Genomic DNA, 21238 nt, shown 5'->3' on the forward strand with positions numbered 1-21238 from the left:
ATATTATTCGTTTACAAATGGTTTTCTCTGCAACCACTTCTCCAACTGATGCGCAACTTTAATAGAAAACGGACATAATTTTCAATGCAATGAAAAAAGGTGAAACTTGACATCTGTCATCAATTCCCCATGGGTATTTTGGGCGTTAGCAATGACGTCATCAGTGAAGTCTTATTCCAGCCATAATTGCTTAAATTGAAATCTTTATCCGAAAAATCATAAACTTCATATATCTGATCTACGACCCAATGTAATGCCTATAAACTATTTGACATAATAGGTTGCATAGATTATATGGGTATATGGGCCATAATTGCAGTGGGCTGTACTAGTAGCGTGTTCAGTTAACAATGCTGTTTTTGTTCAGAATGAATGTGTGAGGTGAGACTATGCATTCTACGAGTGTCGTTCTCTAGTTATTGTGGAAATTGGACATAAATCACATGCAGAACTAGAACGGAACTCGGTGGAGAGCATACCTCCACCAGGTGAACAGTTTACATTTTGTATCCCAGAGTAGACCAGAAAATCACAATACAGAATCACATTTAAGCAAAACATCCGTCCACAACTTTTTGAGATATTCTGCTCTATTTTGGTTTTAGCCCGGTCATTCAATGGTGAAGAATCACTTAAAAATTTAAATAACTCTCGCATCCGAATCCATATTGAGATCTTCACCAAAATCGAATCGTCCTTGTCAGACACCCAACCTGTCCACCAAGTTTCGTCCAAATGCGTCCACAATTTTTTGAGATATCCTGCTGTATCGTTTTTGGCCCCATCTCCCAATGGTGAAGAATCGCTTAAAAAATTATACTAGCTGGATCCGAATCCGGATCTTCACCAAAATCTAATCTTTTTGTCTTTGTCACATACGCTACCTCTCTGCTAAATTTTGTCCAAATCCATCCACAACTTTTTGAGATATCTTGTTCACAAACAGACAGACAGGTGTAAAAACATAACCTCCATCTACCTTTGGTGGTGGAGGTAATAAACAAATTTAAATACATTCGTGCACTTTAATGTGAATTACAAATCTATACTGACAAATAGAAGTACAATCTACAGATGTTTATAAAACCAGCACTGTCATGTACTTTCTTTTTTTACAGTTTACCCTAAAAAATATTTTACCCATATTGCCTTCAAGTATACTTTGTTATAAAGTGACATCAACATAAATTGTGCTCTCCACAAATGTATTTAAAGGCTAAATAAATATTTTAAAAGGGTAGTCTTCATGAATCTGACACTATCATATAATGAAAGACTGGTCCTCTCCCTGTGGATTCAACAAGACACGCTGTCTTCTGTCTTCCATATGGCCGGTTTTTGCATCTCTTGGATCTGCAAATCATAAAACGCATTCGATTTGTGCACAAGACATAAACTTTTGACAGCTTTCATGAAAAAACGACAACTTGGCATGTAAAACAAGGGCTTTATAAATTAAAAAGAAAATGTTGATTTCTGTTTTCCAATAGGTTGTGCAAGAGACAGCGAGACTAACTTACAGAATATAGCTTTTGCCAAATATTGATTAAAAGTATTGCCTCACTGCGATGAACCCAAATAATACAGCGTCTTCAGAAAGTATTCACACCCCTCGACTATTTCACATTTTGTTGTGCTACAACCTGAATTTAAATGGATTCCATTGAGATTTTTGTCATGGATTCACACATAATACCCCATAATGTCAAAGTGGAATTTATTTTTAAGAAGTTTTATAAAATAATTAAAAATGAAAAGCTGAAATGTCTTGAGTCAAAAATATGCAACCCCTTTGCTATGGCACTCCAAATTGAGCTCAGCTTCATCCAGTTTCCGTTGATCATCCATAAGATGTTTATACAACTTGATTGGAGTCCACCTGTGGCCAATTCAATTGATTGGACATGATTTAGAAAGACACACACCTTTGTATATAAGGTCATACAGTTGACGATGCATGTCAGAGCAGAAACTCTACCATGAAGTCCAAGGAACTGTCCGTAGATCTCCAAGATAGAATGTGAGGAGGTGTAGATCCGGGGAAGGGTATAAAACAATTTATAGATTGTTGAAAGTTCCCAAAAGTACAGTGAGCTCAATCATTACTTCGGAAATGGAAAGAATATAGAACAACCCAGACTCTTCCTAGAGTTGGCCGTCCGAGCAAACTGAGCAACCAGGCAAGAAGGACCTTGGTCAGACAGGTGAGCAAGAACCCAATGACCACTCTGACAGAACTACATGGTTCCTTGGCTGAGATGGTAGAACCTGCCGGAAGGACAATAGTCTCTGCGGCACTTCACAAATATAGACTTTATGGGCGAGTGTCCAGACATAAGCCACGTCACATCCCAGCATGCCAGGCGTTTGCAAAAAGACATGTGAAAGACTCAGAACATGATGCAAAATATTCTGTGGTCTGATGAGATGCAAATTGAACTTTTTGGCCTGAAAGGAAAGTGATACATATTGCAGAAACTGGGCACAGCTCATCACCTATCTAACACCATCCCCACCGTGAAGCATGGTGGTGGCAGCATCATTCTATGGGGATGCTTTTCAGCGGCAAGGACTGGGAACCTTGTAAGGATAGAGGGAACAATGAATGGAGTCAAATACAGGCAAATCCTTGAGGATAGCCTGCTTCAGAGTGCAAAAGACCTTAGACTGCAGTGAAGATTTACATTCCAACAGGGCGCTGACCCCAAGCACACAGGCAAAGCAACACTGGAATGGCTTCAGAACAATAATGTGAAATTCATTGAATGGCCCAGCCAAAGCCCAGACTTGAATACCATTGAGAATCTGTAGAAAGACTTGAAGATTGCTGTTCAGCGATGCTCCCCATCCCCCAATTTTACACAGAAATATAAGGGTTATAAATTATTAATACAAGAGCAAAATCACAACAAAAATCAAAATAATTTCGATGTCCTAATTGCATTGAAGAAAACGTGAATCAATAAGCCATGCTACAAGTAACTGAAGATTATTCTAGTATAATTATATAATTATTGTTGTACACACACAGGAAATAAAAAAAGTTTGAAATGCAAAAAAAACTTATTAGAAATAATAATAATAACCCTTCTGTAAGGATGAGTTATTTGCTGGTAATAATACCAATAAATACCCATATGATACCAACTCCACTCACGACACAATCCCAGTTGCTACTGATGTGACCTAAGGAAGTTGGGGAAGAAGGGAAATGGGAGGATGGGAAGAAGGGAAATGGGAGGATGGGAATATAGGGGTGGGGTGGATTCTATTATTCTACTTTATAATCAACCAACTTTGTGGCAAAAACAGAAATCCACAAAGTAGCAACAGTCTGACATCTCATTTCATCCACATTATTGAACTCCTTTGGACACTAAAATCACTCTGCTCTGCACTCGGGGAATCTACTCTATAATAACAAAGCAATTACAAAGTGCTTTCTTCATTTTTGTCTTCATGTCAGCATTGCTAAAGGTTTACAGGTATGGTGTAGGAAGGAGGAGAGAGGAGTGGGTGGTTATAAGGCAATTATTATTAAATTAAGATTATCTGTCTGGACAGACAAAATCAAACATACCTCGAGGACCGTAAAGGATCAATAGATCAGTTCACATGCTCTTCATTGACATCATGAAATGTAGTATAGCCACCACGCACCTTAAACAGAATCAGAGGCTTGTGATTGAATCGATTGCAAGCAAGAAATCAAGCGAGATAAAGAAAATCAAAGAAATGGTGTTGGACAAGATTTTTTTTGTTTGTTACCGATTACTGCAATGATATATTCTCAAAGTGCAAAGTTTGGGATTACATTAATCCCATTTCCATTTAAAATGTCAGGAATTGCTGACATAGCTTTCTGGACAATCAAATACACTGTGAGTGGTTTGCTATTGCCTTTCCAACAATAGCAGTCAGGATGCAATTATTTGGTTCGGGTGCCAGCACACAATGGCCTGCTCTTCATGAAAAGACATTGAGGGATCTTTAACATCCACCAGCAACCAAGGCAGATAGATGGGTCTCCTGCATTAATGTTCGGATGACAACTGCTCCTTTACTTTATTTGTTGGATGGCAAGCTTAGCTTGTACCCTGATGCTTTAACCCTGATATTACTATTAATGAAGGTGTTTTAATGAGTAAACCCGACTGCAAATCCATTTATTCATATGCAGCATCTCACTGCCAGTTTGCAGCATTTCAGTGGGCATGGCAATTCTGCTAATGCAGTGACACCTGTCGATGATGCGCCATTGGTATTGAAGTCACACCGGTGAAGGAAATAATGAAACAAGGCTTTACCCACTTCACCTGACTGCAAAGTATTCATTCAAAAAACGTCCAAGGATATCGAAATCCAGTTTGAAATATTAGTCACTGTGCCTTTTTACACCATTTCGAAAGGAATCGAACTGCATTGCATTAATACCACGAGATATTGCATCTCGTATTAATAATATTCTTATATTATTATTACGGAAGTGCCCTATGACAGCTCCATGGAAATACCATAAATATTCTCTTTCAGCTCATTTAACCATGCTCTGAGAGTTTCATTATCTAATTAATTTCAATTTTAATTATTTTGTGTGCACTTATATGTTTACATTTGAAATCTAGCTCAAGTTTCCTGAAAAAAAAAGAAAAGTCATGTACTCATTTTAATTGATGAAAAATGCAATCCTTGGAGTTTTGGATGCATAAATATATACATACATATGTACATATGCCATAACCCTATTAAGTATGGTATCGTATGACTAGCAGGGACCCGTGGAAATTCTACGTGCAGTAATGTAAAATGTGACCAAGTCCTCAATTCTCCACCCTCAACTCCTCCCCCTTCCCCCCTTCACAAACCCCAAGTCTTTACCCTACCCATCCCAACCCTCAGGTGTAAATCCCTTCCCTACTCTAAGCCATCGACTCTTCTCCCCCATTACAAATCCTCAACTGCCACCCAACTACCCAAAAAACTCAATCCTGACCCCCCATCCCCTTATCCCAAAGCCTCAACTCTGTCCCATATTTGCTCTCCTCCCACCAGACCGAGGTCTTCACCCTCCTCTCCCAAACGCAAGGTCCCAATATATCTGTGTATTACCCTTTATACTTAGTGTAACACAACGGGTTAGCAAAATTTTGAGGTCAGCAGGGGTAAGGGTTAATTTCAGACACATGTATACCATACGACAGGCCCTGAGCAAGGTCAACGACAGAGTGGACAGAAACGATTGGGCAGGTGTCCTGTACACAATTCCATGCAGCTGTGAAGCTGGGAAAGACCTGAAGGTATGTGGGAAAGACCTGAAGGATTTTGGACCAACGCCTCAAAAAACATCATAATATATTTGAATGTAACCATCCTGAAAGGTCGGCCATTGCAAAGCATGGCTTTCGAGCGGGCCACACTCTGGTATGGGATGAGGATGAGGATGAGCATCCTGGCTGCAACTCCACATTGTGCCAGGAGATGGATGTTGGAAGCATGGCACACAGCAAGGTCAAACTTACCCCTGACGGAAGAAACGGTAGCCTTACTACAGGCTTACACTCCGTTACTGTGTAAGGGCAGTAATGACCCACATAGGGAAGAGGCTGGACACATTGACACGTGATCACTGCTGATTGGAGTAAATATCACCACAATAATGGCATTAACATCACCATCATGGCTTACCATTGGTTGGTTAACCCTTCGATCGGATTGGCTGCTGTGCATGAGATTCTGAAAAAGCTGCTTTTTGATTGCTGGATGACCATAGCCCACCCACTCAATTACATTTATATGGGAGGGAAACCAAGGTTGTTTTTTTGGGGTTTTTTTACACCTGATTTTACACCAAGGAGTTTTTATACAGTGCATTCAGAAAGTATTCAGACCCCTTCACTTTTTTCACATTTTGTTATGTTGCAGCCTTATACTGAAATCGCTTAAATTCATTTTTTCCCTCATCAATCTACACTCAATACCCCATAATGACAAATAGCCCAGCAGATATGTGAAAAAATTGTGCTTTTGGTGATACAAGCATGAAATTTTGAACACTGATAGAGCATACTACTAGGAAGATTTTTGGATATAGGGGCATTCAAATCTTTTCCTAGGGACAAAATGGCGGCCATTTTAAAAATGGCCGTTTACGGATAATAAGATACACAGTACCGATTTTTTTTTTTTTTTTTTTTTTTTTTGTATACAAGATCGAGGCTCGTGAAAGAGCGAACATTAATCACACAAAAAGACAAAGCGACACATAAAACATATAACATCGGGAGCGGTAGACAAGATGGGGAGAGAGGGGGAAGGACACAAACACAACATTTGAGAGCAGGGACCGAGAGACATGGAGACATCGAGAGATCTGAGAGAGGGCGAGGGCTTTGGGGGGGGGGGGGCATGGGAAGGGGGCGGTGGGAGAGGTATAAAACATATGGACACTGCCAGGACTTCCAGGAAAGAAGTTGGAATTTCAAACAAGGTGGATCTGGGGTGAATTAGCAGGGGTAGAAAAGATCAAGGTTTTGGATGGGGGAAGATAAGAGATGGTGGTGAACAGCTGTTTTAAAGACCTGGAGGGAGGAGTGGGATTGAAGGGAGTGAGGGAGTTTGTTCCAGAGGCGGGAGAAAAGAGGAATGAAAGAGTGAAGGTGAGCAGAGAGCCGAGATTTCGGCAGTTTAACCATCAGAGGGTTGCTGGCAGATCTTGTGCGACCTGTAGGAATATTTGGGGGACAGAGCACAGAGAGAGCTGGGGGTGCAAGGCCGGAGAGGAGTCGGTAGAAGACAGAAAGACCACCTACCTGCCTGCGGTGAGTGAGTGAAAGGCCCTCAGAGATAGCTTCATCGCGGGAGATTCCAATAATTCTGAAAGCTTTGGTTTCAACAGCGTGAAGCCGAGCTAGGTGTGAGGCAGGAGCACCGGCCCATAGGGGAGAACAGTATTCCATTGAGCTGCGGATGAAAGCCTTGTATGTGGTGAGGAGCTCAGGTGTGCCGAGGAAGGACTTCGCACGACGGAGGATGCCCAGTCGGCGACTGGCTTTGGAGGCCAGCTTGGAAATGTGGTTTTCCCAAGAAAGATCATGGCAGATAGTGAGACCCAAAATCTTGAGCGACAGAACTTCTTGGAGAGGATTGTTGAGAAAGTAGATGGGAGGGTTGTCCAGTCGATCTTTTCGGAGAGACATAGTAAGAGTGTGATATTTGTCAGGATTGAAAGACATGTTCCACTTGTTTGACCAGTCTGTGATTTTGTCCAGGTCTTCAGAGAGTGAGGAGGCAGCAGACTGCCGATCTGAGGGAAGAGGAATGGAGCGGCAGAGAGTGGAGTCATCAGCAAAGAGATAGAGAGGATTTTCGAGAGAGTCAGAGAGATCATTGATGAAGACCACAAAAAGCACGGGGCCCAGAACACTGCCTTGGGGAACTCCAGCCTGAACAGGAAGAGGAGATGAGAGAAACCCATTCAGGGCCACACGTTGACGACGACTAGAGAGGAAGTCCGCCAGCCATGCGTGGAGATTTCCATGGATACCAAAGGAGGAGAGTTTGGTGAGCAGAGCGGGGTGCCAGACCGTGTCGAAGGCACGTGATATGTCGAGGGAGACAGCTCTAATTTCCTGTTTGGCATTGAGGACCTCCATCCATTGTTGAGACAGCAGAAGCAGCATGTCCAGAGTAGAGTGACCTGGTCTGAAACCAAATTGATGATCAGAGATCAAGCCATTGGAGAAGAGGAAAGATTTCATTTCCGAAGCAATGATGGATTCCATGACTTTGCTGATAATTGGGAGAAGGCTGATTGGTCTGTTGTTGCTAGGATCTGTTTTTGCACCTTTTTTGTGCAAAGCGGTGATGTTGGCTGATTTCCAAGCAGATGGCAGTTGACCTTGAGCAAAAGAGAGGGTGAAGAGAACAGAGAGAGGGTGAGATAGAGCAGCAGAGCAGGATTTTAGGACCCGTGGGCTGATGCCGTCGGGTCCAGTTGCAGAATCAGAGTCGAGGGTTGACAGAAACTTTTCCACCTTGTCAGGAGGAAAGGACACGGAGTCGAGGAGCAGCAGGGTACGACTGGGTATGGTGGGTACAGAGAGGGATGGGTTTGGGACACAAGATTTAGAGGCAAACACAGAGTTGAGGCATTCAGCTTTTTCACGTGCGGAGTCAGCTGTGTAGCCGTTTGAGGTAAGGGAGGGGATGGAGGGGGAACAAACACCAGAAACGGATTTGACCAGACGCCACCAGGATTTGGAAGAGGGAGACAGATAAGAGAGTTCGGTCTTGAGAACGGAGAGATATTGTTTCCTGGCTCTCCTGAGGGTGGACACACACTTGTTTCGGGCTTTGTGAAAGGAAATGAGATTTCCTTCCGTTGGATTTGCTTTCCAGGAGACGAAGGCAAGTTGTTTCTGGGCAACAGCCTCACCACAAGATTCCGTGTACCATGGACGGGAGGAAGGGTATGACAACTGAAGACGAGATGGGATAAATCTGTGCATGAGAGAGAGCAATTTACTTTGGAAGAATTCCCAGGATGAGTTGATGTCAGAGGTGGTAGAGATGGGAGACCAGTCCAGATGATTGATGGCTGCTTGAAGACCGTGCCAGTTGGCCTGAGTGAAATGCCAGACTCGTCGACGCTGAGCAGGCTCCCTGAGGATGGTCAGAGAGATGTCCACTTTAACAAGGACATGATCAGATGATCCGATCGGAGCAGAAGAAGAGCAGCAGACATTTTCAGGGAAGTTAGTCATAACCAAGTCCAGAAGAGAAGATGTTCCGTTGACTGAGATCCGGGTCGGGAAATTGACAGATTGTGTCAGTCCCAGTGAGTCGCAGAAGTCCTTTGCTGAGGAGCCATGGCTGGTGAGAGAGGTACCCACACCCAGCCAACTGGCATGATGACAGTTGAAATCACCACATATGAGGAAGAGAGAGTTTGGATGAGTAGATAGAAGTTGGTCCATATCATCAGACAGCGAGATGTAGATGGAGTCATCACTGTTTGGTGGACGGTACAACACACATATGAACAAGAGGTGGGAGCGAAGGGGAAGCCGTAGCCAGAGGTATTCCTGGGGGTGAGGTGGAGAGAGTGCAGTGCAGGGCGAGTGAGGATGAGAGTTTTTGATAAAGATAGCAACCCCGCCTCCAGGACGAGGCTCAGGTCTATCATACCGGAGGAGGGAGTAGCCCGGGAGAGATACTATGGAATCAGAGACATCATAAAGGAGGAAAGTTTCTGTTAAGCAGATCACGTCTGGTTTGACAGAAGCAACCTGTATGGAGAGATCAGTTAAGTTTGAACGAAGGCCCCGGATGTTTGAGGTCCATACCGTTAATGAAGAGGAAGGGGGAGCATCAGATACAGAACAGGGGGGAGGAGGGGTAGGGTAAGATGTGGAAGAGGTGGAAGAGGTAGGGAGAGCTGTTGAAGGTGTGTCAGAGATTTCAGAATAGCTCGGAGAAAGGGAAGGATGGGGCGGACAAAAGGTTTGATGGTGATTGGGTGAGCCACAATGAGGTGTTATTTGAGGAGGGGGAAGAGCGAGGCAGAAGGTTGGGGGAGATGGAGGTGAGAGTTTGAAGGGGGAAGAAGCGGGGAGGACGCTTTGAGGAGGGGGAGTGAGAGGGGGGAAATTGAGAAGCAATGAGGGTGGGGAGATTTGAAGGGGAGGGGTGAGGGGGGAGTTTGGGAGGGAAGGGACAAGGGGAGGGATTTGAAAGGGATGGGATATGGGGGAGATTTGGAGGGGAGGGGTGAGGCAGGAGTCTAGGAGGGGAGGGGCGAGGGGGCGTCTTGGCGGGGAGGGGTGAGGGGGTAGTTTAGGAGGGAGGGGGCAAGGGGGGAGATTTGAAAGGGATGGGTGATGGGGAAGATTTGGAGGGGAGGGGTGATGGGGAAGATTTGGAGGGGAGGGGTTATGGGGAAGATTTGGAGGGGAGGGGTGAGATTGGATTTTTGAAAGTGTACGATTTATGGGAAACGAACATTTATTGCAAAATGAGTTTCTTGTGACCTTCGAGTTAAAAATACGTTTAAGGACGCTGGATGGAGGATGGAGTGCAGGAGAGTTTAGGGAATGTAGAAAAAAGGCACTATAGGAGATGGATATTTTTTTTGGGATGAATTGATTTGGTGAGCAAGTCGAAAGCAGCCTTTTAAAGAAGAAGAAGAAAAAGGTGTTATAAAATATGACGGAATACATAACTTGAGGGGAAAGTGTAAACATTGAAGGTTAATGAGTGAAAACTATCTGGGGAAATGGGGGAGAAACACGTGGTCGAAGAACGAACGAACGAATAAGAATGAATAAACGAATGAGAACAGAGAAGGAAAAGTTGTTTTTTTTTTTTTTTTTTTGAGTTGAGATTTACACAAGGAAGTCTATGGGTGAAAAGACTGGGCATACAGAGAACGAAAGTTATTGGATCACAAAAGACGGACCGCTGAGAGAAAAACCTCAAGGTTGTACAGTGCACACTGTACAAGGCCTCAAGACACGACACGGCAAATAGACGATCAATTTATGAAAGATAAACACCGAGAAACAACCAAAGTTGCACACAATAACTTCACACACCGAAAGATAAATACAGTTTCGACAAAATACAATTGTGAACAGACTTAACTTCGAAAAACGTGGAGACCGTGTGGAGCTTCGAAAATCCCTCCCACCGTCTCCAAGATCTCGCGAGATCCAGATGTCTATAAAACTAGATTTACTTATTGCTCAAGCACACCTATGATGTTTTTTTCACGTAAACAGGTTGTAAGATCATAATTAAATGTCAACAAACTCACATAACATTTATTTGGTCCTTATTCTTTACAAAAATAATTACTTTTTGAGCTATTTTGAGCAAACTCCAGAAACACAATGGAAATGAAGTGAAAATGCCACATTAACGCTGTGGAAGTGACTTTCACTATAAAACAGTCTACAAAACAGTCTTCCACATGTTTGTGTATATGTAACAGGTGTGTTATTCCTCCTGTATACTATCGTGTGCACTCCCCTGCACAGTGACACAGAGCTGAGCACTGGAGTGCGGCCTTAACACACTTGCACTGTTTCCTGCAACCCTTCTTGCATCCACATCTAATCAATTGTCGGCATGCCTCAGTTGCCTCTGTGAGGGTTGTCCAATATATCCCCCAGCCGTTATTACTCTGTTTCCAACCCCATTCACTTGGCGATGGGAGCTCAGGTGCGCAAATCATCATCTGGCCCCAACAAAAGCCGGCTTGGTAGGCAGCTCTCTTGATGTGTTGTCTGAGGGCTTCTTGCGTTGGTGGGATAGCCTCTATTGATCTACCAGTCTGGGTGAAGAGATGCTTGCGGGCATCGTTAACATGTTCCTGGCTGCTTGTTCGATCGTAGAGCAGAACAACAAAACGCTCCAGTGGATCCATGTTGTCATTTGCAGTTGAAATGGTTGGTGTGGCAGCCAGTGCGCAGAAAGCTGAGGTGACCTCATCATAGGCTTTCCATGTTTCCCATGCTGTTTTCTTCCCCCTTCCGCCGAAGCAGGACACGGTGTCACACCCAGTGAAGGCGTGGAAGAATGGCAACCCTCGGCACTTGTTTGGTCCCAGTGCCACAACCATCTCGTGAGCTGCCAAGTGCCTGAAATTCTTCCCTGTGCCAAAAGCAACCCAGAGTTCATCGATGTCAAGATATCCAGTTGCTGCCACTGCAAGGATCAAAACATCTGTGTCCACTGTGCGGATTGACACCTTGGTATAGCCCTGTCTGACTGCATCTTGGACATGGAGTAGTATCCTTGTATCTGCCTCCTCGTGACTACACGGGGAAAGACCAGTAACATCTCGTGGCTGTGTACAAAAAACTTCTTTGTGGTTTGTGGTGACGATTTGCTTGTCAGTCTCAATGTTTGCTATCCTCGTTGCTAGAAAGTCAAACAACTCCACCTTGTTCTCGTCTATGCGAAGGAAGGCCTGCCAGTTTCGAGGGATGGAACTAGATGGCTCAACTCGTCTCCTGGTGCCTTTACCCCTCGTCTTCCTGGTGTCGGCTTTCAAACTGTCTGGGAAATATTCATCCCAGATAATATCAACCCTGCTCTTATTTTGTATCTGAGATGTGATGTATGGCAAGAATACTAGTGATGCATACTCAGAGAAGGTCTTCGCATTACGAGGTGCCAGCATGTTCACGATGGCTGCTCCATCCAGGATCATGACTTCAACAGGGGGGCTTACATCATCATTTTCCCGTGAGGTGATCAGATCTTCTAAGCACCCAACCAGATCAGACTTGGTTCCAAGCCGGATTTTGCCCATTTGTGACAATGCAGGGGGACAAGCTTGGTTTTCATGTGCAAAGAATTCATCAAGATCTCCATTCCGTGTCTGGGATGCAATAAACAGCCTGGAGAACAGAACGCAGTCATTCTTCAGAGATACCACCTTCAACTCTGTTCTTGACTTCTCTCTGACTGGGGGTCGGCTGAAGAGAGGGAGATTGTTTCTTTTTATTGGGTCAGTGATAGGCTTTGTCTGATGTACAAGCCTCTCGTTCACATATGTGTCATACTGTTCTTTTCCCAGCTTCTCGATCTGGTAAAGGGTGTTGATGACTGCTGGGTCTGCCAGGTCTCTGCTGTCTAGCACCAAGAGATCTTTGCTGTCGTCACAGAATGGGTTCCCCATCTCTCCTATGACACGGGTGAGTGCTCTCACATCTCGAGCAAAGGCTACCTGCGTGTGCTTTGTCTGTTCATGGTGTTTTAGTTCAGTTTTCCTAATTCTTTTTTCTGTTGTGGCCTCGAACTTATAGATCAGTTTGGCCATCTCTGGACCAGACACCATCCATCGGCGCAAAGCTGCAGCATTCTCCGTAAGACCTACAGCCCCTCCATCACCTTTCACCAATGCATTATTTTGCTCGTGTGCCTGGTCTAAGGCTATGGCAGAGAATGCACGTGTAGTCTTCTTCATGGTGAAGTTTCCTGCCAGAAACTGTGCGTATACAGTTGGATGCTTTGTTGCAAGTGTCACCATGTCGCGCAAGTGAACTGGGATCCACCTGGCATAGTTTGTATGTCCCAAGGCGAAGAACCATGGTACAAGCTTGGTCAGAGCATCAGTGTACAGTTGGAAGTTTCCTTCACAGACGGATCTCACATAGATCAGGACTGCCAGTTCTAGCTGCATAATTAGGAACCAGAACTGAAACTGTGGACTTGCATTGGCTTGTTCACCGCACCAGTCATCTAGTGGTATCGTATCCTGTCCCTCATCTAGTCCACTGGTGTACTGGCTGTAGGCTTCCTTCAGGAGAAGATAGAGAGTACTGGCTGTGACTTGGTGTGCTCGTCGTGTGCGTGTCACATGGGTCACTTTCAGGAAGGAATCAGCAGTACCACTTGTAGCAACCCCTGCAAGCATCAGAACGCCTGTCCACCCACTGCTATCCAGAAGGTCACCGAGGGTTTTCCATGCTGCCATCTCAATATGGAGTCCACCAAAGACCATGACGAAGTGATCTTCTCCGTGTGTTTCTGGCCATCTCCATTGGATCTGTTTGGCAAGTGTGTACAGTGGCTGATCAAGTGTGATTACAGGGATCTGACCTGGATTCAGAATATCGATTGCTTTCTTGATGACATCCATGGAGTGACGAATCATTGCCACAGATTTTGCCTGGTCATAGAAGAGAGGCAGCAATGAAGTTAAGGCCACACTACACTCTGGTTCTTCTGGAATAGACTGCTTGCTGGCATGGTATCCAGCCCATGATACTGTCTCGTCTCCCTTAAGTGGTGTGTCAGATAGCACTGTCTTCTCCATCTGCTCCAGCCACCTGTCAAAATGCAAGATAATGAACACAATTAAGAACAAACAAGTCCACACAAGTTAACAAGTCTTGGTTATTTAGGTACACATATAACTGTCCACAGTTCAAACACAATAATCAGTTACCTGTACTCAATCTGCATTGCTTCAGGGATGAGTTGGCAGTTGCTTTTGTTGGGACCCGCTAGCTTGGGTACAGGTGGGTCACATTTACCCAGAACAACAGGAGGTACGATGGTGTATGACTGTGGCAGGTGTGCATCTGTTGTTGATGTGTCATCTGGGTTTACCCGTTGAACTCCACGGCTATCGCTATTTGGGTGCTGGAAAAGTGAAATGCCAGTGCCATGGAAGGAGTCGTGGGCACTTGTTGAACTGGGGTTATGATCAATGTTATCCACTGCCCCAGTTGTGAAGAGGTCACTTTTTAGCTCAGGGGGGCAAACTGTACCCTCATTTTGGAAGAAACGGCAGATTCTGTTCCCCAAGTCCGTGGAGATGCTAAGCACCCTGTCATAGGAGATTGAGAGACCCAGGTTGAACATAGTATCAACCAGGTCTCTTTTTCGAGTCTTTGTGTGGATAAGGGTGCCCAGGTACACAGGCAGGGGAGTCTCCCGATTGTGACTGTGCCTCGTAGACGTGGTAGTACTGCTACTCTCTCTGCGGCGTGAGTAACTGTTGAACATAAGGAGTTGTGAGATTGTGAGAGTAGGTGTTGATACCGACGAGTGGCTTGACTGCTCTTGGATGTTAGGACCATTCAAGATCATAGAAACTAGTGATACAAGCGAATTAGGTACCGAATGTTCTTGGCAGTGGGCTTCAAATGAACCACTAAATGTTGAGTTCATTTTCAACATGTCTCTACGAACTATATTTGCGGCTCTAGCAAGACAAACTCCATCACTGTCAGTGTCGTGATCACATGCCTTCTGAAGGGCTGAGCCAACATCCTGGTTGAAAGCAAGCAGAATATCTCGACCGGACATGTGCTCCTCTAGGTCTGGAAAATATGTCATGATTCGATCTTTGAGTTTGGTGGAGTGGACACGCCTGGTCAAGACTGTTCCAAGCTGTTCCAGCCTGGTGGTGTATAGTCTTGCTAGGTCTACCAGCTTGAACACTGGTGTCACAAGAGCATCTGTGCGGGCATCATCGATGTAGGACACTAGCTCTCCAAGTGCTATACCGTGATTGATATCATCTTGTTCATTCAGTGTTGTGCTTGTGGCCCTTGCTTTGTTATAAAGTGACACCAGACACTTCACGTGGTACTGTGCATCTTGTGCTATAAGGTCACCTGCACTCAGTTTAGCAAGAAGTGCCTGATCTCCTAGTTTCAGGGCAGCTGTCCTGACATGTTTATCGAGGTCGAAGGTGGAAGCTTTTCGCAGAGAATTAGTACCCGCTGGTTTGTCACAAAAGAAACACTTTTCAGGCTGTGGCTGTGTGTGGTCTACATGTACTCTGTGACGGGTGTACTTTCTTGAGACACTTGCGGTTTCTTCACTAGACGTTTCTCTTTTTTGTGCCCGATGCAGTTCAGTTTTGTTGTATTTCAGTCTGCATGAATCATGCCACTTAGCCTTGTGGCTCTGGAAGGTTGACTGGATACCTTCACCATCGTCCAGGCGGGACAGTTCTAGAGATTTTGGCAGGCAGCCCATCTGGCTGAAGGTGAGGAGATAATCTGCAAGAGTTTGGTATCCGGACCCTGTGGTTCGCTTGGAATCAGCTGGACAGGCAAGGGCCTCATCGGTGACCTCCTGACATAACACACACTTCTCCCAATCTGTCAGATAAGGCATGTTTGTTCCAGATGTACTAGGGCTTTGGGGGTCTAATAGCTTGAAATTTTTGTTGGCCATTGTCAATTAAGCATTATCCACCACCACCATCCAATCAATATACAAATTGGGAACCAAATCTAGGTAGCTACTACAGTCAATGAGCGAAGGTGCAGTGCAGTCGAGTTATCATCTGAAAAAGAAATACATACATTATTATCATAAATATAGTAATTCGCTTTCGTAACTTTTCACTAGCCTTGCATTGTTCCTTATAGTCACCTAGTCTATGATAGGAAAGTTCATAAAGCTACATCAAAGTTGTTCATATAAAGGTATTGAACCAAAATTACACCCAGGAGAAATCAGATAGTCATGCAAAGTTAAATAATTAAACCGCTAGACCAGTCCTGTCTATTGCAATGGTAAACCATTTGTTCTGCCCCTTATAGGCCACCGTAGATTCCAATTTTGAACCCAGTATGAAGGTATTGCATAGCATGTACATGACAATTTATAATATGCTCATTACATTGTGTTTCAATAGCAGCACAAATGACAAGTCTGAAATAATAGGTAAATATGTCCTTCTTAGCCGCCATTTTGTAAAATGGCCGCCATTTTGGGCCAAGGAGAAATCTGGAATGCCCCTACATCCAAATTTCACTGTAAGGGTATGCCCTAACTGTGTGCCAAGTTTCATGCTTGTATCATCAAAGGCACAATTCTACCACAATTCTTCACATATCTGCCGGACTAAAACAGAAAACAGGATTTTAGAAAGTTTTGCAAATTTATTAAAAAGAAAAAAATGAAATATCACATTGACATAAGTATTCATACCCTTTGCTATGACACTTGAAATTTAGCTCAGGTGCCTCCCATTTCTCTTGATCCTATTTGAGATGATTCTACACCTTGATTGGAGTCCACCTGTGGTAAATTCAATTGATTGGACATGATTGGGAAAGGCACACACCTGTCTATATAAGGTCTCACAGCTGACAATGCATATCAGAGCAAAAACCAAGCCAGGAGGTCGAAGGAGCTGCCTGCAGAGCTCAGAGACAGGATTGTGTCGAGGCACAGATCTGGGAAAGCCTACAAAAAAATTCTGCTGCATTGAAGGTTCCCAAGAGCACAGTGGCCTCCATAATTCATAAATGGAAGAAGTTTGGAACAACCAGGACTCTTCCTAGAGCTGGCCGCCCGGCCAAACTGAGCAATCGGGGGAGAAGGGCCTTGGTAAGAGAGGTGACCAAGAACCCGATGGTCACTCTGGCTGAGCTCCAGAGATCCTGTGTGGAGATGGGAGAAACTTCCAAAAGGACAACCATCACTGCAACACTCCACCGATCTGGGATTTATGGCAGAGTGGCCAGACGGAAGCCTCTCCTCAGTGAAAGACACATGAAAGCCGCTTGGAGTTTGCAAAAAAGCACCTAAAGGACTCTCAGACTGTGAGAAACAAGATTCTGTGATGTTTTTCCTCACTTGAGAAGTTGCAGTAATTATTTTTTTACAGCACAATTTCCTGCCGCTCGGAGTGGTCGCACAGGCATAGGGTTTCCCCTATAGGAGGTTTGTGGCTTTGCTTGAGATATTTTTCTGCTTTTTATCAACACAAGATGTTTTGTCGTTTCCCTGTGCCCCGTCTTCCTCACCTAATCTCGTTCTACTGAAGGCCCTTCCCCTCGTGACTCATCGTGCAGCTCACCCAAGTCTGGACCATGCATGAGTTACACGGCATAGCATTCCACTCGCTTTACTCCCACCTTCATTGCCAGGATTTACGTCTGCCATCAGGGTCGGTACCCCAGAATTTCTCGGCACCTTGATGAACGTATCACCACTGTCTGCCTCGTAGCGCTGCCCCAACCTGCCCATCACAGAGCCATGCATATTACGTGTCATCCCCCATCTCCATATCCCTGTGGGGACCTGAGCCACGGCCCCGCCACTCCTATCCCCCTTCATAAGTTCACTTCTGCCATCCAGAGTTTCTCGCAGTTCATCGGAGCCATTTCTGTTCACAAACCCCCGTCTCAATCTATCAGACCCGGTGTAAGCAGTGCTTCGCATGCATTCAGTCTTCAGTCTCCACTCACAATCCCTCTTACCCCCCATCAAGCCTTCACTTCTGGAATCCGGAGTTTCCCAAGGTTCATTGGAGCCACATCTGTTCACGAAGCGCCGTCTCGATTTACACTCGGTGTTAGCAGCCCTTCATGTGCATTCACGTTCACTTTTCCCTTTCCACTCACAATCGCTCCTATCCCCCTTCAAACCTTCACTTCTGGCATCCAGAGTCTTGGCTGTTCCACGATCTTCACGCACGCTCGAAGTTAAGTAATTGTCACAATTGTATTTTTGTCGAAACTGTATTTATCTTACGTGTGTGTACCTTTTGTGTGTCCCTCGGAAGATTCTCGGTGTTAATCTTTCATACCTGTATAAAATAGTCGAGTATTTCGTGCCGCGCGGCCTAGTTGTTGAAGCTTCCGACCTTGAGGCTTGGTTCTCTCCGGGCATCCAAAGTGAAGTTATTTTTTCATTCGTGTGTTTGTCAAATTTCAACTCGTTATTTTATCGTCGATGCGTTATTGTTTGTTTATAGTTAGTTTTGGTTTGAATTTCCTGTAACTCGTAATTAATCAATCGTGTTCTGCTCCGCGTGTGCGGCCTTGTACCCCCGTCAGTGTTTGTTAACTTAAGTCCCCTACTTCGTGTTTTGCTTGGATCTTAGATTTTTCCCTTCTACCCCGAACATAATACTCTTTGTCTAAAGTTTTAAATCCCCCCCCCCCCCACCCCCAAAAAAAACAAACAAAAAAAAACAAAAACATTTTTATTTTCCTTTCTCCATGTAGTCAGGTTCACTATGTCAAAAAATTATATTTCGTTCAAAATCATGGTAGATTAGCAAACCTATACATTTTTGGAAAGGTTATAGCATAAGGAAACTAAAAATCAATGTTTACATTTGGAGAGATACCTGTATGGCGGCCATTTTGGATTTTCAAAATGGCCACTGTAAAATACATATTTTGTTCTATTTCTGTTTCTAATTACCCTAAAAACTTTTTAAAATATACCAAACCTATATTTTCAGGGACAATGAATCCAATGAAAGTATCAAATTAGTGCTATGGGGAATGGTAAGACACGAATCAAAGGTTTTGAATTGCAAAATACTGTCTTTATATTCGCGATAAGTTGCATAATCAAATACATGTTATCATTTTGTACAGGCAGTTAATAACATAAAAATGTGTCACAATAATTCATATCACTAAACATACACAGGCAGTCAGCAAAATCATATATACACATGCAGTCAGTATAACTTCACATCTACACAGGCAGTCAATGACAAAATATACACAGGCAGTCAATGGCATCAAACATACACGATTACAGAATATGCCATTTAGAGTTCGTCATCACTGTCTTGTGTGTCGTATCCGACAATATAGTCCGCATCGTTTTCACAGTCCGTTCCACACAAGCAAAGGTCGGTCAAATTGATTGGCAAATCAAATTGGTCGAATGGTCGATCGAATCGAATTCGATGAATCGAATCGAATCGAATCGATCGAATTGGTCGAATGGTCGATCAAAGCGATTGGTCGAATGGAATTGGTCGAATTGAATTGGTCGGAATTGGCAAATGTAAACATTGATTTTCAGATTTTCCATGTAATAACGTTTCCAAAAATGTATAGGTTTGCTAATCTACCATGATTTTGAACGAAAAAACATAGTGAACCTGACTAACGTGTGCTGTTGTCTCATCCTGTACTTCTGTCCAGGTGTGCTGTTCGCCCCGCCCCCATTATCTCCTTGCCATCCACCTTTTGCCCTGTTCACGTGACTCGTGGTTGTCCCTCTCGGCCCTCTCCCCGTTGGTATTTTGTGCATATAAGATTGTTCACGGTTCTATTTAAATATTATTTAAATATGTAAACTTTCCCCTTCAGTGTTTTATTCAGTGGTATTTTACAACACACTGTTTTTCTTCCGATTTAAAAGGCTTTTTTCAATTTCCTCTCCAACTCATTCCACTTCAAAAAATATATATTCAATCTCTTATTCGTCTCCCTCACTACATGTTCTAAATTCACATTCATTCCACCCCTCCTCCATCGTTCTGAATCGGATTGCTAACTTGAAAATCACAACAAACCCAATTTGTTATCAATGTTCGTCTTTCATTAATCATCCACTTTCTAAACTCCCCTCTTGCCCCTCCCCTCCAAATCCTCCCCTTGCCCCTACACTCCTAAACTCCCCCCTTGCCCCTCCACTCTTAAACTCCCCCCTTGCCCCTCCACTCCTAAACTCCCCCCTTGCCCTTCCCCTCCTAAACTCCCCCATTGCCCCTCCCCTCCTAAACTCCCCCTTTGCCCCTCCCCTCCAAACCCCCCCCTTGCCCCTATGCTCCTAATCTCCCCCCTTGCCCCTCCACTCATAAACTCCCCCCTTGCCCCTCCCCTCCTAAACTCCCCCGTCACTCCTCCCCTTCAAAACTCCCCCCCAACCCCTCCCATTCAGATCTCCCCCCCATACCATTCCTCTCCAATTCTCCCTCCTCCCCCCTCCTCCTCAAAGCTGCCTCCTCCCCACTTCGTCTCCCTTCTATCTCATACCTCCACCTCCCCCAACCTTCTACTTTCCTCTGCCCCCCCTCAAACAACCCCTCACTGTGCCTCATCCCTCCACCATCAAACCTTTCATCCTCCTCATCCTTCCCTTTCTTGTAACTCTTCTGTAATCTCTGACACACTATCAACTGCTCTCCCTACCTCCCCCTCTCATCCTTCATCTGACCCTACCCCTCCCCTCCCCTGTCCTGCACCCAATGCTCCCCCTCTCTCTTCATTAACGGTAAGGACCTCAAACATCCGGGGCCTTCGCTCAAACCTGACTGATCTCTCAATACAGGTTGCTTCTGACAATCCAGACTTGATCTGCTTAGCAGAAACTTTCCTCCTTCAAGATGTCTCTGATTCCTTAATATCTCTTCCTGGTTACTCCCTCCTCCGGTATGATAGACCTGAGCCTCGTCCTGGTGGTGGGGTGGCTATCTTTATCAAAAACTCTCTTCCTCACTCTCCTTGCACTGCCCTCTCTCCACCTCACCCCCAGGAGTACCTCTGGCTACGGCTTCCTCTCCGCTCCCACCTTTTGTTCATATGTGTTCTGTACCGTCCTCCAAACAGTGATGACTCCATTTACATTTCACTGTCTGACAACATGGACCAACTTCTATCCACTCATCCCAACTCTCTCTTCCTCATATGTGGTGAATTGAACTGTCATCATGCCAGCTGGTTGGGTGTGGGTTCCTCTCTCACCAGTTATGGCACCTCAGCAAAGGACTTCTGTGATTCACTGGGATTGACACAATCTGTCAATTTCCCGACCCGGATCTCAGCCAATGGAGTGTCCTCTCTTCTAGACTTAGTTATGACAAATTTCCCTGCTAATGTCTGCTGCTCTTCTGCTCCAATCGGTTCTTCTGATCACGTGCTTGTTAAAATGGACATCTCTGGCCATTCTCAGAGAGCCTCCTCAGCGTCGACGAGTCTGGCATTTCACTCAGGCCGACTGGGAC

At 44.6% G+C, this 21238-nt stretch overlaps 1 protein-coding gene across 2 annotated transcripts in view; it reads right to left on the reverse strand.

Moving 5' to 3' along the window:
• The window catches only part of LOC137436719 (choline/ethanolamine transporter flvcr2a-like), an 86034-nt gene that overhangs the window by 143 nt on the left and 64653 nt on the right, over positions 1–21238 (reverse strand). Inside the window, exons 10-11 of one of the 2 annotated variants that reach the window (XM_068130747.2) lie at positions 3581–3660; positions 1–1353 (exon numbers count right to left, since the gene is read on the reverse strand). The exon at positions 1–1353 is cut by the window's left edge and continues 143 nt beyond it. In XM_068130747.2, the coding sequence (XP_067986848.2) occupies positions 3607–3660 (54 nt within the window). In that variant the 3' untranslated portion in view covers positions 1–1353; positions 3581–3606. The remainder of the gene's footprint in view (positions 1354–3580; positions 3661–21238) is intronic. The other variant, XM_068130746.2, reaches the window with a different exon arrangement.

This window comes from Myxine glutinosa, chromosome 11 (genome assembly GCF_964187855.1).
Source record: "Myxine glutinosa chromosome 11, kmMyxGlut1.1, whole genome shotgun sequence".
In the NCBI taxonomy this organism is placed as follows: Eukaryota; Metazoa; Chordata; class Myxini; order Myxiniformes; family Myxinidae; genus Myxine; species Myxine glutinosa.